This window comes from Talpa europaea (assembly GCF_964194135.1).
Source record: "Talpa europaea genome assembly, chromosome: 1".
In the NCBI taxonomy this organism is placed as follows: domain Eukaryota; kingdom Metazoa; phylum Chordata; class Mammalia; order Eulipotyphla; family Talpidae; genus Talpa; species Talpa europaea.
Window position 1 is genome coordinate 122,193,254 of NC_140073.1, and position 18,467 is coordinate 122,211,720.

An 18,467-nucleotide genomic window follows, 5' to 3' on the forward strand; every position below is an offset into this window, starting at 1 on the left:
AGCTCTTCTGCCCATTTTTTGACCGGATTATTTTCTTTGTTGTTGTTGAGTCTCATCAGCTCTTTGCAGATTTTTGTGATCAGTCCTTTATCATTAGTGTTGGGTGCAAAAATGTTCTCCCAGTTGGTGGGGTTTCTCTTTGTTTTTGTTATTGTCTCTTTTGCTGTGCAAAAGCTCTTTAATTTGATGTAGTTAGAGGGAAACATTTTAAACTAAATTTTAGTTATTTCTTATAAATCTCTCCAGATATTAAATTTCTTTTACTGCACTGAGAAGTCTCACTAAGTCCATAGCAAAGAAGAAGAAAAATGTGTGTACTTTTATAAATAAGGGGCTATCTCATACTTAAGAAGGAAATATTTTTCCAGAAAAATTTATGTTATACTTGAATATTTGATTTTTGAAAATGAAAATATGCACAATATTACCTCACAAAGACTGTGAATTAATATTTTGAAACAACAAAATATATGCTACAGGTCTTATTTCCTAAGGAAACATGAAAAAGTTTAAGTAGAAGAAACTGAAATCAAAAACAATGAAAAGCTGATTAATTTAGTTAATATTTCTTGAGCATGTGATACAGATAATACACCTGATAGGAAATTTGGGTTCAATTACCACAGTTGTGACTACATTAAAGTTTCAGTTTATTCTTAATTAAAGGAAAGTTTGTCATTTCAAAATTTCATTCAGTAATTAAGATAATAACAATATTAAATAGGCCTCTAATCTTATTCCTTGAAATTTAGTATCTTCATTGTAGCATGATCTTTCTAAAACTCAATTTCAACAGTATTATTAAACACCCTTCATTAATTTCTTGTTATGCTAATACAAAGAGCTAATAAGATTCATATTAAGATTCTCCATAATCTGGACCCTGATTCTCTCCTCCAGGCTCTCATTCACACTCACAGTGTAGTCCACATTCCTAAATTAATGACCCCTTTTAAACTGCCTTATTTTGGTCAGCTTTTCCCACTTCTTGGAGTATTTTCTTACTTGCTTTTGTATCCCACCTCCCCTTTACCATCATTCATCCTTGATATTTCACAAGAGACATTTACTTTGCCTGGGGAACTTTCTCTAGAGGCCCAAGTTTAAGAAGTCTTAGTTGCATCTTCTATGTTTCTACACAGAGAGTGCCTCACCTACCATGACTTTCAGAACATGCTACTATTTTATTTTTTTACTGCACTCTACCCCTGCTGTAATATAATGTAAGGACAAGATCCAAGTCCATCTTGTTTAATCAGTTAAGAACACTGCTTAGTAAAGCTAAACACAGAGTCCGCAGCAAATATTTGTTGAACAGTTTACATGAATAAATAAATCACTCAGAGAAAAATAAATTAATATGTTCTGGTGAAATCAGAGAAATATAATGGTTAATATCTGTGTGTATGTGTGTGTGAGTGTGTATAACCTCAAGTAAGAATGGAGTTATGGTAAGGTACAGTTAGTGATTAAGAACAGTCTTGGGAAATAGGCCAACTGGGCTTTTATCATTTCAGCTGCAACTTATGGAAAGTTACCTACCATCTGTATTCCTCATTTTCCATATTTGTAAAATAGGCACAGTAATAGCACCAAGTACAGAGGGTTGCTTCAGCATTAAAAGCAATTACATACATAAAGCAAATCAAAATGGAGCCTCACACACAGGAGTGATATTATGAGTAACTGATATTATTATTTAAAGCCTCACCTGATCACCTGGTTTTCCACCTTCCCCAGGAGGCCCTGGAGGACCAGGAAGCCCCTAAAACAAAAGTAACAAAATGAAACTGTGAATCAGTGAAAGTTTATTAGACGACCAATGTTAACAGTTCACTTTTAAAATGCATGGAACTTCCAAATACAAATGGAACTTTCAAGTACAAATTAAACAACACAGAATGAAAAAAATTGTATCTTCTAAAATAACAACAGTTACTCAGTTTAGGTTTAGATTTTCATTTGTACTCCGCTTAGTAAAAAAGAAGAGATTCTTTATATTTGTAGATTTTTATGGTTATAATATTTTAGGCTGCTAGAATATTGTAAAGTCAGTTCTGAAAGGTTTATTTTCTGCCACATTTTGATTATCCATACTATTAAAGAGAATATACACAAATATACTATCATACTAAATATTTAGATAAATCATGAAAATTTGTTCACTAAAAAAATTTAGAGATTATGCAGATAAAACTAGATAAGCCATAAATTAGTTTGTTAAACTAATAGTTTGTTAAACTAATCAAGAATATTTTATTTTTAGTGTGTTAAAAGTTTAGGTTTTGATGAGTTTTTCAGTTTTTCAGTTTCTGTTTGAATAGAAATATTTTATTTTATCCAAATGTTTATCCTATTTATTTAAAAAGGTATGGCTTTTTTGAAAACTGTAGAATGTCACATCCTTTGATCCTTTCTTTTTATATTTTAAAAGTTGTATCAATTCATGGAAAAGGAAATATAGACCTGAATTAGTACATACCTGAAAGCCAGTGGGGCCTGGGGGTCCTTGTTCTCCTCTTTCCCCAGCTAGACCCTAAATATGAAAGAAAAAAAATCATTTATGAAGTTTGATCTTTATGTCTATCTCCTGTTTATGTGAACCACTAGAAGTTTTCATATTTCTTCCAATCACATGCTTTTCACTGTAACCAGCTAATAAACTAATATTAAAAGTCACGTAAATGGTATTGGTTAAAGTCCCTCTTGGGGAGAAAATATCTTCCAAAGCCAATGAAAAGACTGATAATATGTGTCTATATTTTTATCCAAATATAAAAAGTCTGGAGCCAACCATAAAATTACAGAGAAATTGAATAAACTGATCATGAAAATTCATTACCTTTATCTACTTAATCTTAAAAAGATAATATTTCCACTGAAGTTTATTCCTCAGTGTCATAAGAATTGTAATGAAACCATTAAAACTAAAATAAGTAAAGAAATCATTCATTGTAGAGGAATATTGGGTTTTGGTGGTGGAAATGGTGTACAAACATATACTTGCATGAAAAATACATTTTTAGAGGTTTGAACCTATAATGCCTATGACAAACACTATGATGTAACCAACTTTACCTCAATAAACAAAATTGGAGAGAAAAAATAAAGAAAATGGACAAACTTAATTTTAAAAAAGAACTAACATTTTATTTTTATTTATTTACTTACTTAAAATATTTATTTATTTATTTATTTATTTATTTATTTATTTATTTATTTGTTTGTTTGTTTATTTATACAAGCACTGGGTACAGTCAGAAGCGCGGGAGGGTGAGAGAATTCACCAGAGCAGGGAGCAGAACAGGCAGAAGGACAGAGGTACACTGCTGAGGGGAGCAGCAGGCGGCAGGAGAGGTCTGCGAGCCATGTGGGACCCTCGCCCGGCGGCTGGGGATCTAACCAGCGCTGCAGAGGCTGTGGGCAGCCTTGCAACCCAGCTCTCAACCGCTGCACCACCAGGGAGGCCCAGAACTAATATTTTAGAAAGATACTTAAATTGCCTCATCCCCAAATATACAAATTAGTGAAAATATATTTTTGCGAAACAATTTTTAAATCCTATGATGAAAACATATCTCAAAGGATAAATATTATTCATTTTTATCCTTCCAACAAAAACCCAGTTTAAATAAATTTACATAGCACACATTATAGGAGATAATTATAATCCAGTTTATGCTACATAGTTTATACTAAATACACTAGTATTTAGTGTAGTTTACATAGTTTACATTTACATAGTTTATAGTTTTTACATAGTTTATACTAAATACACTATATTTGTCAAACATTTTTCCCACCTTATATATTCTCCAATGGTGACACATAAAGAAGATGAAATAACTTTTGCCATAAGCATTTTAAGGTTTAGAATGAAAAGAACAGTCACTCCATTTAAAAAGGCAAAACGCACCAGCAACGAAATCAAAAGATGTATTTGAAATTCGTGAGTCCTGAACTTTCCAATTTACTCTCCTTGAAACTTATTCATAAGTAAAGTCTTAGACAAGTATCATTTAAAATTACAGTGTTAAATGATATACTCTTACTAAAAGATCACATACCGGGGGTCCCACAGGACCAGAAGGACCAACTTCACCATCTTTTCCAGGAGCTCCCTAGAATTGCACAGAGACAATTTGTGAAGTGAGACCATGAGAATTTGGATCATTTCATATTTTTTTTCTTTAGCAGAAACTGTATAATTACCCTCTGCCCAGGAACACCAGCATTTCCTGCCTCTCCAGGTTTTCCAGGGTCACCCTAAAGAGGATATGGAAACTATCTTAAAATTCAATTAATTTGCTAAAAATATGCGTTCCAAGTGAGGGTTATGATGTGATGGCAAGCATAGTGCATGCTGTACTCACACTGCTACCTTTGGGGCCTGGAAGACCCATGCTTCCAGGCTGCCCTCGGATTCCTATGGAGCCTGGAGGACCTGGCCGGCCATCCTCCCCTGGAGCACCCTAAAAAATTGATTGCAACAATATAATATGGTATCACCCAAATTATGACTTGCCTGTGCTTACTTATGAAAGTTGTATGGTTTAAATTGTCCTATACTTTTATCTTAGTGAATCATAACAGTTGAATTTTTAAAAAGAAGCTAATGAGGTATTTGAGTATTTGGAAAACAGATTTTATTCTATATATGCAAGCCTCATCTTCACATGTCTTTAAACTCTCACATTAATAGGAGAAATCTTTCTTCTTTAATCTGATTTGTGATAATGAAGATTCAGGCTTCTATTTCACATTTGCAATATAGGGGAAAGTCTCAGAATATACGAGCTGTCAAAATTCATACCTACTTATCTCTTAAATGTATATAACTGGAAGGACATCAAGAAATGAAAATATTGTGAATAGACCAACTACCAATATTGAAAGACTACATCATTTTAAACTTTTTATTAATGTCAGGGAAACAACTGAGATTCATATATTTATCTCAATTAAATTTGATCAGTTTTTCTATTGAGAAACAATGAACTTTGGTTTAAACTACTTACCAAAGGTCCAAGTTTTCCTTCAGGACCTTGAACACCGGGATTTCCTGTTAGACCCTTAAAGTTAAAAGCAATTGTCAGCTTGTTGCTGGTCTATAATTGAAATAGATTCTAAAGAGTAAAAATAGCATTACATGAAGAGACCCATTTCTACTTTGCAATGCCCACTCTCAGTGGCCTCGAGTTTTTTTCAGGTTTTTGCAATTCACTCAATATTCTCCAAGTTCAATGCAGTCTACAGTCAGAGATCATTTTTACCATAAAGAATGCTGGTCAGTCATTCAATTGGCATTCCACCTTTATCTGAGGAAGATTATCTAAGCTTAGAAGAACCCAATGCCAGTTTCCCATGAAGAAGGAGAACAAAGCTATAAGAGACTTTTACTCATAAAGTTTAGGCTGGATTCAAGAGAAAGAACTTATATGGAGTGCATGAAATGAATCTTTCCATCCATCGTTTTGTATAGACCTTTCTCTTTCAGGGGCACTGCTGAGAAGTGGGCAGTCCCACAGTTCAAACAAAAATTTTAAGTGACATTTTGTTAAAATGTTATTTATCTCTCTGCCAAAAATTAAACAAGTTGCTTATTATCAAATAAAGAAAATACAAAAATTGATAAACAGGGTTTTTTCCATGCCAAGTGGTATAAGTATGAAAATACACTCCTTTGAGAAAGGGAAACTAGAAGATACAATGCTATTTATAATAAAAATAACAAACTAGTATTTAAAAATAATGAATTATGTCAAAACCATAAAATAAAGAAATGTTCCAAGTTATAAAATTAAGATTAAAAAAAAAAGCCTACAATGACTCTTCAGGAGCATTCTTTGTGTAACAACATCTGTGTTCTTACCCGAGCGCCTGGGAGCCCAGGTTCTCCTGGACGACCTGGGTCCCCTTGACCTCCTTTGGGTCCTGAAGAACCTACAGGACCCCTCTCTCCTTGAGCCCCCTGTTCCAAAGGCAAGTACAACATGTCAGGAAAAAAAGGGTGCAGGGAAACAAAAGCAAGCATATATAAATTTGTGTTTCACAATCAAAGAGCTCATATGACACAGACGTTCTGTCATAGTAATTACAAATACTTCTTTGTAAACAATGTCATTTCACATTTTTGCTCTAATCTAATTCCTTGTAGGGTAATGTTTTTCATCACTGACTATTGAAAGTTGCGTTGAGAGCCCCACTCCAATAATTTAATCTTTTAAAAAAGAATTTTGAAATAGTCTCTTTTCCAAATAAAAGTATAAATAGATCTCAGCTAAAGAAAAGACCTATGACCTTTTTTTCTTGAAAATATCCCCAGAAAGTTTGAAAACAAACTTCCCTACACCTCCAACCATTGTCCTTCTCTCCAAAAACCTATAATATAAAAGCTGCATAAGAGGAGGTTGGCTTTAGTCCTCAATCTTTGTTCATATCCTTTCTGGATCTGGACCTGTGGGAGCCAGGCCTGGACCCTGCTGGACAGTGGAATCTTTTGGAGAACCACTCACATGGCTACCAACATTGACGAGATGACCTTACCTTTGGTCCAGGTAAACCATCAGAGCCTGGAAAGCCACGATTGCCAGGGGCACCCTACAAATGACCAAAACATGATTCTTAATTATTGTTGATGTTTTTGTAATAAATAATGAGTAGGTACTTTTTATTTTTATTGCTATAAAGTTTTAGGAGTTGTGATCAGATTAACATGGCAATCGATATGTGTAATAAAAAAGTACTGATTACACAGAAAGAAATTTTAATTTTCAGGAATATGTAAGTACTAAGCCAGATGATTCCTGAAATCAAGAACTATTCTTATAATTCATTGTTAAAATAAACATAGATAAAACCTGTTATCTAGACAGGAGAGAAAAAGGAATGGCAGTTTTAACAGCAATCAAAATGTCAATGATAACATATATTAACGCTGTCATGTATGTGAACCCTTCACATCCCTGAAGCACTACACAAATGTAAGGTGATGTTATTGTTGTCCCTTTCAGACCAGTTCCATTATACTCTACCATTCTATTCCACAACAACCTCTTCTGATCTTTGAATTCACCAACCCCTTTCTGGCCTCCTGGCTTTGCATTTACTGTTTCCATCTCCCGAAAATATTCTTTCTCATGGACTCTTGCTGACTCACTCTCACCTTCAGCACTCACTTAAAATGTCAATCTTCTCAAAGAATCCTATTTCCTAACCGACTAATACAATATCACACCACTGTCAAATAGTTATTCTTCACCCCTAAGAACCTGTTATTTAATAAGTGTATACACTACTTATTAAAATATGCAACTATATTTTGATTTATTTATTGACTTATTTGTTGCTACCTCCACACTAGAGTAAATTATTGTTTACTAATCCCGGTAAATTATTGTTACTATTATTGATAGGACTACAGACTTCCTGTTCACTGATATATCCCAAGAACTAATATATCAAATTCGCATAGAAGAGTTGCTCAACCAATATCTGAATGAATGCATGAGAATGGTTACACAGTTGGCTCCTTTAATTCCTCAATGACCACACTGAACTGTGCAGTGGTCCTGCAAGCATTTCTCTTAACTGCTCTAGGTTTCCTTACTATCCCAAAACTTATTCATGTAATTCCCCCACAACAAAAGATTTTATTCAAATGTTACCCTTTCTCCCACTGGACCTGGAGGCCCGACTGTTCCTGGATCTCCTCGGGGACCTCTTTTACCTTCTTCACCAGGTGGACCTATTGCACCCTGAATGCCATGTGGCCCCTATTAAAAACAGAATAATAATTACCAGGAAGAGTCATTCAACAAGCTAGTTAATTAAGAGTCATTTAATGAAGTCAGTTGCACATTTAAACTAGGTAAATTAATAGTTAGATAAAGACAAGCTAAAAAAAACTAACCCTTGACAGCTGACTATAGAACTGAGACCCCAAGAGTGAGAGGGCTGGGGGACAGGAAAGAATAGGGAGGAGGGAAGCATGATGGTCTGTGGTGGTGGAGGATGGTAGAGTTGGTGGTGGGTGCACTACGGTGGTCATTCCTGAGGGGATACCCCAATGCTACCTCAGTTAAAAATTAATTAATTAAAAAAATCCATTAAACAAACTCTTTCTATCCAAAGGTATTCCGAATCTCATTGTCATTTTAAATACTTGGGCATTTGAAGCTACATACTTCTATACAATACTCAAGCTTTTCTTGTCAATAAAAACAAATGAAGCCTTACTGGTTCTCCTTTTGGGCCAGCTTCTCCTTTGAAGCCGGGAACTCCTGGATCACCCTAAAATAAAAATATAATAATAAGAAGTAGGACACTTAGCCCGTCCAATCTGCTTTAAGTAAATATAGTGAATGGGCCTTGAAAACTTTCTGCAGCTGAGTCTACAGAACTAGTATAACACAGTCATTTTATTTTTAATTTTGCAAATCTTGTGTGTGAACTTATAAAATCCAGTATAATTTGGTAGTAGTTTATTTTACAGTGGTCTTCAAGTGATTTATTTGTAAAATCTTATTTTTTCTATCATATACTAGAATAATTAGAATTATTCTGCTATAATTTGATAGTAAAATTATAATTAACATGATAATTTCTATAAATAAATAATTTAAGATTTATTTTTGGAAGTAGACTTGTTCACCTAGAATAACAATATATTTATACTGATATTCTACTGACTGAGAGTTTCACAAATGCAAATAGAGCATTTCAGTTTTTTATTGTTCCAGTGTTTTTTGGTTCTTAAATCATAGTTCAAATTGTGGGAAATGTATTGCTTAACAGAGAACACAATAAAACCAAATGTATGATATCAGGAACACTCATGTTTTAATAAATCTGTCAACAACATTTTTAAAGGTTTATCAGCATAATTGTAGTGCACAGACAGCAGGGCCGGTTCTCAATGGATCTGGGCAGATGGGTAAACGAGAGTCCTGCAGCCCTCAGTGGCTTTTTACAGGCTTTGTTGCTCTTTCTACACCAATTGCAGTGCAGCATCCAGGCACAGGGTCGATGGAAGGGTGGGGGGCATGCAGGGGGGCCAGGATGCTGGCAGACCTCCCAAGGCCCAGCAAATCTTTACTCTCTCTGGGCTCATTCTGATATTCTCTCATGGTCTCTTCCTCTCACAGCTTTTCAGCCACTGCTCTCTGCCACATACCATGCTCTGTGATGCTGCCCTTATAGCCTTAGTCTCTTGGCTTAGGCATGCTCACTTACACATGTCCATACCAGGTGTCCACCATCAAGCATGCATACACTGAGCCCATACTCCTCCCAAGTGCCTCCTGCATTCAAGGCTGCAGATGATAGCCACAGAGGCTAACAGCACAAAAGCCTAACCATCACTTACCCTACAATAATCAAATTACTTGAAACAGAATTTAAAATATGTTTTAACTAGTACTAGGAAAAAAATTATTTAATTTTTATATATAGCAAGCAAAAATATATATAAGCACAAGTACTCAATGTTTATTTCTTATGGGTTTATCACATCTTTCCTAATAAATAATTTCTACAAATATGAAAAAGTGTTGAATATGTGCAATGTGTTGGAATCTTTCTTCAAGAGTAACTTTCAAGATACAGCTGTTGAACCCAAGTTTAGCCAAATCATTACAAATCCCACTAGAACTACTCTCAGCTCACTGTTAGCCCCGTGACCACCTCATGGATGTGCCTGGCATCTGAGTCCTCTGCTGCAGTAGTCTTTTCTGCAGCCCACCCACTCTGAGTCACTCACCCTGCTGTGGGGTTCAAGAGGGCTCAGGGGATACTTCCGTAGAAAGCAACTGGTACTTTGTGATTGCTGCATGCTTAGTGTTAAGTTCTCTGCCCCTCATGAAAATCCCTGTTTTGGTATCTTCTGAGCAAAGTATAAACCAATCAAATTCCTGAAAGCAAAGGATACTGAATACCTTTTTTTTTTTTTTTTTTTTACCACAAGGGTTTTTACAAAGAATGTGTCTCACTAGAAACTAGGATTCTCATTGACCCAAGACTAACTCCTGGATAAAGGGTGTAAGGATAATCATGTTTGTAATAAGTTACAAGATTGATTGTGTACTGGATTTTAAACTTTTTATTAAATTGTAAAATTTTGGATAAATTTTATATAGAAAAAGTGAACCTCAAATGGAAAGCCAAAAAAAGCTCCACATCTCCCCCAAACTGGTTGCAAAACAGTCCCCTAATGTTGTTACTCAACTACTCATAAAATTCTATGAGGTATACCATGAATTTATGAGCTTATTATTTTAAATAAAAGAACACTAAAATTTAACATAATACAATAATGCTCTGCATTGAATTTCACATCTAAATTGTACATTAACATTTGGCTTTCACTCTATGAAGATTCCTATCTTGTTTGCCTCATTCAGATGAAACCACATTATCTATGCATCATTATATCCCATTACATGTTATTTCTCTTGATGATTTTGGGTGGATTATATTAATGGAGGATAGTTGTTTTAAAGGACATTACCGGTTGGCCTCGAATTCCGGGAGGTCCAGTACTACCCTGAGGTCCTGGAGATCCAGGGGGCCCTGTCAAACCAGGAGGACCAGAGGTACCAGGAGAGCCCTGTCAGAGAGAATGAATGTCACCATGAGCAACAGACCTAAATAGAATTCCACGGTCAATGTTCAAAGGAGACTATCCATTTGAACTTCACATAGCTAAATGCATTAATGTACTCACCGTTGGGCCTTTTGCACCAGGTGTACCATCAGTTCCCACTACACCCTAAAAGATAAGTGAAAAGTTTATAAAATATCAAGCCATATCCAGGGTGAGATTCAGACATCCATCCACCTTCCAAAAGGAGGCAGAAATTTACTAACAGCATCAACCACAATTATATCATAAAAAAATTTTTCTTGACTAATTCTCCTTTTCATAAAATAGACAAAACTTGCAGGATTGACAAGTGAAATGTGTTTTTTTTTTTTTGTGAGTTGTAAGCACTCATTCAGAATTCAAAGAGAACATTATGAAATAGGTTACATTTGTTCTGACATTGCAAAATATGCCAGGTTTTTTTGTGCTATTCAAAATATGCTAGGAACTTACAGGAAGACCTTGAGAGCCAACTGGACCTGGTTGCCCAGTTTCACCTCTTTGACCCTGAGGACCTTCAGGGCCTCGTGCTCCAGTGGGGCCTGCTTCTCCCTAGAGGGGTACAAAAGGAAATGTTCATTTAAGAAAAACAAAATGTGTTGTGGTGCAAAATTGATCTTTTATTTGTTCTTTTACATTTTATAGCCAAACATTTAAAGGTATCAAGAACACAAAGAAGTTTACAAAGGATGTGTAACCTTAAACTAGTTTAAGAAGAGAAAATACTTTTCCATCTCTTCAGGTTTGATGTCAATGCCAAGAGCAAAGCAAAGTGTTAAAGGTAATCTGATAGCTACCTTTCTTTCAACCCAATAGTAGTCCAAATAGTAAATAAAAATACAGATGCCTAGTTAAATTTTAATTCAGATAAACAATAAATAACTTTTAGCATAAGTTTGCCTCATAAAATATTTGGGATTTATACTCAAAATTTATTTTTTGTTTATCTAAAATTCAAAACTTAACTTTTTTTTTTTTGTATTTTATTTGGCATATTGTCTATGTGGGTCTAATCCTGGAGGCACCTGGAACAGGAATTTTAGAACAAAATAAGCCTTCAGAGGACCTTTAGACTGATGAACACATAAAATCCCTATTAACTCCTGATTACCTAATTGAAAATGACTGGATGTGGAGGTTTATTCTTCATCCAGAGTAAGATGCCAAGCAAGAAACTTACATATATGTAGGAATCCTGGCCATAAAGTAAACACCAAAAATTTTATGCTGGTGGTGAGTGTATTTTAGGATAGGGTAATAATTTCTGAGAGGAAATAGTTTTGATAGGTGTTTGATTTTATTAAGCATTTGCCAGTAGCCAACAGTCAGTTCTAGAAAAACTCAGGAAAAGAGGGAAGTATCTAGAATGAACTGGTATACAAACTGATTGGTAGTATAGAAGTAGAGACAATTTTCTGTTGACTCATAGGCCAAGGCATTATAAGATTTATTTTTTTCAATTCTCTGACCAGAGCTCAGTTTGGAAGCAGAAGATCTTGGAAGGGATTTTGAATGGAGTACATTGGGAGGTTGGGCCCTCCATGACCAGAGTTAGTGGCAACAGGATGAGGATTTCAAGAAGTTTGGGCCCTCCATGACCAGAGTTAGTGGCAACAGGATGAGGATTTCAAGAAGCAGATCATATACATGAGAAACTGAAGTCCCACAGTCTGAGTTCATACTGAGTTCTTAGTGAAATGATATAAGGCGTAATTTTAAAGCAGTTGCAGTCCACTGGCATTAGAGAAAGCCTGAAGAGTAATTTGATTATGTCACTCTCAGATTTCAAAGAGTATTTCAAATGTCAGCTATAGACTTTTTTGTAATTTGCTTCAAAGTTCAAATTCAATTTGAGTAACACAACTAGGAAAAGCGTGCACCTTTATTGAGGAGTGACCTTGCATCAAGCACTATGCTCAGCATTAGCATAGATTATCTCACTTAGTACTCCACAAAATTCCTTGAGCAAACAAGGTTTGGAGAAGTGAGGTGACTTCTCATGGCCACAGTCATATTTGTACAGCAGAATCTTGTGTAAATTCTTTCTTCAAGTTGAAAATTAGTGCTAAAGGGAAACTGTGAGGAGCAATCAAGTGCATTGTGTTGCTTGAAATTTGAAAGTACTGTTTGTTCTGAAAGTATTCATTAATCTAGCTAGTATACTCTAAATAACTTCCTACTGTAATCCTTGAACCATCATCCAAAATACTGAGAGAAAACAAATGTGACTCACTAAAAAGTAAATAATCCCAGCAGAATACTTTAATCTATTCCCACATGGAGAGCCAAATAGCCTTCTTGCCCATTCCTTTAATGTTTGTATAAATTTAGGGTGGGGGCAAGAATGAGGCCAACATTGTGTGAGAGAACAATTTTTTGACAAGTTTTGATTTATTTTGGCCTCCTATTGTTTAGAACATTCTGCTATTTATTACTGCCCGGCACTCTATCCAAGAACTGAGTTCCAATTCAGATTGCATCTTATTCCTTGCAGCTGTTAAAATTATCTGGCTATAGACAATAAAATCCAACAGATTCTTTGAGATCACAACTATATGATTGTAGGTAATTCTCTAATTTTATTTTTTCCCCACTGTAATGGACATTAAGCATACTCTACACTCTCTCCTTAATTTAGATCAACTTGCAAAAATGCATCTTCCTTTGATTCTTATTGTTGTTACTTTGCTGTAAAATTCATTGTATATTGATATGGCAGATGTTTTATTTGTATGCAAATTGAAGTTAGGTTATATGTTCATCCAAGTAAAAACTGGCTTTTCACCTTTAGAAATAGTACTTCCATATTCTTCAATAAGTGATATAATCTGAATTTTGTGACTCATGTAATCAAGTAGAGTTAAATATGTTAACATCTTACCTTCATCCCAGGATTTCCTGGAAACCCAGAAGAGCCAGGTATCCCAAGAGGACCCTATTAGAAGAAACCAGAAAAGTGCAGAGATATGTAATTAGGTAACTAATTAAGTCCTCCTTTATTCTTTGACAACATTCTGTATTTTGACAAACAATTAAAAAAATAAATCACAGGTCCTCCCTGGTAGCACAAGGGGTTAAGATGCAACCCATGAAATTATTCACAGTCTCTGCAACATGAGTTTGATTCCCAGCCAGGGAGCTACCTTTATGGCGCAGCAGACCTGACTTGCCCGCTGCTCCACACAGCGGTGTATTTCAGTCGATCTGCCCTGTTCTATTCCCCACTCTGTCTCTGGTTAATCCTCTCACTGCCCCCTGCAACTCTGGCCTGTACCCCAATTCTTGCATGTATAAATAAATCTTAAAAAAAATCACAAACATAATAATATAATTTTAATTACTTCCACATTGATGTAAAATAGTGCTAAAAGACTTTCCCAGTAGTCTTAAACATGGTAGTAGGATTTCCTAGTTGTAGCATATAAGATTTAGTTAGTCACAAATACAAATTGCTTGAAACAATTGCTGTTGAGAGATGTATTTTCTTTGTGCAAACCAAGCAATGAAGGTAATATCTAGAAATCTCTATTTTGTATCAAAATCTAAGATTGTATTTTATCTCCATAAAAATAATGCTTAAGAATCATTTGAATAATTTAGAGCATTTTTTCATTAAACTAATAACAAATTGACATTTGTCACTATCTTACATTTGGGAAGGCATACATAGAGTTTCAAATAAGTATTCAAAGGTTGGACTTAAAGAAAGCATAAAAAGGATTTTATTCTAGGCTGTTCTGTTTATTCCTTAAGAACACATTTTAATTCTATCAGTTTGGCATTAATTAAAGTCCTTTCAAGCTATACTTCTTTTTTATTCTCTTATGTTTTGTTTCCTTTTTACAAGTAACAAGGTCAAATAACTTCAATTACTACTTTTGGCATGTAGGAAAAACTGAGTTTTGAAGATTTTTTCTTGGTCTTTCAGTATCGGTTCATTTTGATCATGAATATTCCTCTACAACTCTCTCTCATAAGATTGTCTTTCTTGGTGTTGTATTAACAAAATTTACCTTATGGAGTCTGATTTAACTTTTGCTGTTTCAAGAAGATAAAATTGTTCCACAGACCAGTTAGCAGCATTTTCACTTACAATATTTTATGCTCAGTTACTACAAAATTCTTACCAAGAACAAAGCATGGCTATGCAATATAGCTCATAAATACATTTGTGTACTTTTAAAAACTTTTAATTTAGTACAATTGTTGACCTGTGGAATCACCCATAGAACTTTAAAAAAATTAGGATTTCTCAGTCTATACCCAGAGACTGTGTTTGATTGCTGTAGCTATCAATATATTTAAAAGCTTGCCAAAAGCAGCCAGTGTTGAAAACCACCATTTTAATAGTAAATAAAGGTTACTACATAATGCCTATATTATAATATATATACATATGTACATACATATTTTGCTTATAACTAGTTTTAATCATAGAATAATTTCTTCTAAATGCCATTTCTTCCTTCAAAAAATCAGGTCACCACGATTAAAGTCACATAATTTGATGGAAAAAGTTATATATGAATTAATTATGATATAGTCTGTAAGGTAACTTTATATAGACTGAGTCATTTTTTATTTTATTTTATTTTTTGCTTCTAGGGATATAATTTAAGTTCTTTTAGCAAAATAAAAATTGAAACTTAATCTATGCCACTGTTACAACTAGAATCTACTTTCTATTCACAGATATCACAAGATCATATACGCCTTTTAGAATCTAAGTAGTTAATGAGCAATAATTGAAGAAAGAAAGAAAAAGGGTAAGGGGCAAAGTGATACATTAGAAAGTTATGAATTACAAAATTTTACTTTTGTTTAAAATTACTATCAGTAGTTAAATAAATGTTAAGATTTTCATCTTCAAATGTGAGTTAAAAGGTCTTAATTCCAGAGGAAAAGCTGTGAAATAGTGCAAAACACAATAGAACAAAACACAATAGAGCATCACTAACACCAAGCATAAAAAGCACAGTATATCAATTTTTGGCATACTGTGAGTCTTTCTCATTTCTCAGTCCATCTTACACTTTTACTTCCATGGCTTTATATATTAACTATATGTTAAAAGTTCCCAAATCTATATTTGTAATTCAAATTTCTATCTTGAGCTCTACTTTTCATATCCAATCACAAAATTGAATTCATTTCTTCTGGTCCTAAACTCACAAACAATAGCCTATTCATTTTTTTTTTTTTGTATTTCCAGTTTCAGACAAATGGTAACACCATGTATAGAACTGTTGAAACCCAAAAACTAATAGGTCATGTTCACTCCTTTGAAATACTGTCAATACTTGTTACCACTATAATTTTAGCTCTTGTCTTTATAATTTCTCTCTAAGGTTATGCCAAAGGCATTCAAATTAGTCTCTCAGCCTTTAGTTCTAGCTATCTTCACTTTATATTCCATATTACCAGCAAATGATCTTTCTGGTTCATGACACTACTCTGTTTAAAATTCCTGAAGGTTATCTCATTACCTACTAAAGGAAATAGCTAAAACACCTTTAACATAGTAAGTATAAGCCTTCATGATCTAGCTTCTGCCTTTCACTCCCATTACACATCAGCATTTTCCTGGTTCATCATGTTTTTCTTCTATCCATCCTATGGACCATGCTAAAATCTTGCCCATTTTATACAATTATCTTTCAAGACTTAGTTTAAAAGTTGTTCCTCTTTAAGTCTTCCCTGACATTTGTCACTCACTACAGGTTTAGGTACTTTATTTCTTCTTAGACCTCAAGTTGCACTCCATACTATAGCAGTAAGCAATAGCATTATACACAATACTAACTGATGTACAGGTCTTCCTTAATAGCTACAGCAGTCATCAAGGACAAGCACAGTGTGTTTATAATCTTTCTATTCCATGTGTCTGGAAAACAGTATTGCTCTATATATTTTAATGAATAAATACATGGAGAATGAATAAATATGAAAGTAATATAGCTCACCATTGGCCCAGGTTTTCCAGGCATACCATGTGCACCTCGTTGTCCCTAATCAAGAGAAAGAATAGGATAAGATTACATTTATTTGCTCATAAATAAATCATTTGCTTTATGAAATTTTTCATGTTAAAAATTGAAAAATAAACATAAGGTTAACTGATAACAATCTTAACTGGGTTAATAGTAGAAAACGTACACAACTATACAACACTGGTAATGTAATAAACACATTGATCTTTATTAGTAATAAGACAGTCAAGATTGAAAAATGAAACAGATTAAAATTATTCTTTTTACTTTAAGGTATCACCTTCTGTCATATGAGCTCAAAGCATTTTGAACAATTCAGTATTGCTAATAACCAGATTAACTCAGACAAGGAAAATCATCCTTGTAAAAATAATAAACCACAGAGAGATAGAGAGAGAAAGAGAGATTAAGTTAAAGTGCATGCTGTGGGTATCAGCCAGATTCCATTTCAGGGTTAAAGCATTTATTTCACAGACAGAAAGTACAGAAGTATAACAAACTAATGACTTACAGTTGAACCCTCTCCACAAATTGCCCAAAACAAAAAGAAGTCACCTTTCTCAAGGTTATGCACTTCCCTGGGTCAATACAATGGTACAAAGGATTGGCCTCCATTTGAGACAAATCTAAAGATCCAGCTCTCCAGCTCATTGGGCTTGACTGAGGTCTCTGTTGCAAATACTGAGATTTCTCCTTCTAATAAATTCTGATGCTTTTATTCATTTATTCACAAGTGTAGTTTTTAAGAGCATTCCCTCATAAATGCCATCATATAAATCTTTGCTTTGATTCTGTTTGCTAAGAAACCTGACTTAAGACCCTAATACCACTGGTTCCAGAAGTGTTACAGGAAAGCAAATTCAAAATGGACTTTTTAGGCTGAATTCCTCACTGGCCAGTTTGTGATAGATAGATTATGGATCATCTTGGAAAGTGTGGTGATGCAGTAGTAATGTCTCCAATGGCAAACTGAGAAAGGGCATAAGTATAAGTATAATGAAATGGGCTATGGGTGCAATAGATCAGGAATTTAAGATGATTTATCGGGAAATAGCAATTGTAATGTGGATGGAGTGGTCTAGTTAAGTGAATCCAGCAGAGAAGGATGTTGAAAATCTGATAGTAATCAATCATCAATATAAGGCTTCTTGGTAGCATTTCAAAATTTTAACTCTTACAACCAGAAGCAAGAAAAAGCTGAAAACTGGGCCCAGAATATGATATTTATGAATTCTTGAGAAACTTGGTAATGCTCAAACCTAAAAAGTTTGTTATGCCATAGTCAGAGCTTTGGACCAAAGCCCTGGCTTTTATACCACTGAGAAGTTCTCAGATGGTTATCGTCCACAGGCTAGGGGTAGCTATAAGGAATACTAGAAACCTGAGACACCTAGCAATAATAAGGATAACAGGATCACCAAGTAATAGAGACCAAGTGGTGGTCCTTAACCATCCAAAGCAAAGTGGGTGCAATGTCATACACTGCAAGGTTGAAACCTTAACAAGGGTAGCCTGACCTTTAGAGAGCTATGAAAAGAATAAATAAAATATGCAACCCTGCCCCCCCTGCAGCTTCAAGGTATATGGACAGACAACAAGTGTATTAATCAAGACATACAATTAATAATATAAATTATGGACAAAAGATGCGCTCATCAAACTTACCTTTTAGTATTGTAGCAAACATTAAATAAAATTAAAATGCTGAAATAATGTTGGCATATAATAAGTACCTATAAATATAACCTATTATAATTTTATTACTTTTCAAAGTTTATGTTTACCACGGGTTATATTCCCTGCTTCTGGAGGTTTTCATAATATTTTAAATTTCT

The 18,467-nt window shown here is 34.4% G+C and overlaps 1 protein-coding gene across 1 annotated transcript in view; it reads right to left on the minus strand.

Moving 5' to 3' along the window:
- Positions 1-9,128, minus strand: part of COL5A2 (collagen type V alpha 2 chain) — a gene marked incomplete at both ends in the record, with an annotated part of 33,078 nt that extends 23,950 nt beyond the window's left edge. Inside the window, 11 exons of the mRNA XM_084259323.1 lie at positions 1,712-1,765; positions 2,483-2,536; positions 4,068-4,121; positions 4,213-4,266; positions 4,374-4,472; positions 5,019-5,108; positions 5,873-5,971; positions 6,547-6,600; positions 7,668-7,775; positions 8,239-8,292; positions 8,973-9,128. Of these exons, the coding sequence (XP_084115449.1) occupies positions 1,712-1,765; positions 2,483-2,536; positions 4,068-4,121; positions 4,213-4,266; positions 4,374-4,472; positions 5,019-5,108; positions 5,873-5,971; positions 6,547-6,600; positions 7,668-7,775; positions 8,239-8,292; positions 8,973-9,128 (876 nt within the window). The remainder of the gene's footprint in view (positions 1-1,711; positions 1,766-2,482; positions 2,537-4,067; positions 4,122-4,212; positions 4,267-4,373; positions 4,473-5,018; positions 5,109-5,872; positions 5,972-6,546; positions 6,601-7,667; positions 7,776-8,238; positions 8,293-8,972) is intronic.
- Positions 9,129-18,467: the final 9,339 nt, after the last annotated feature.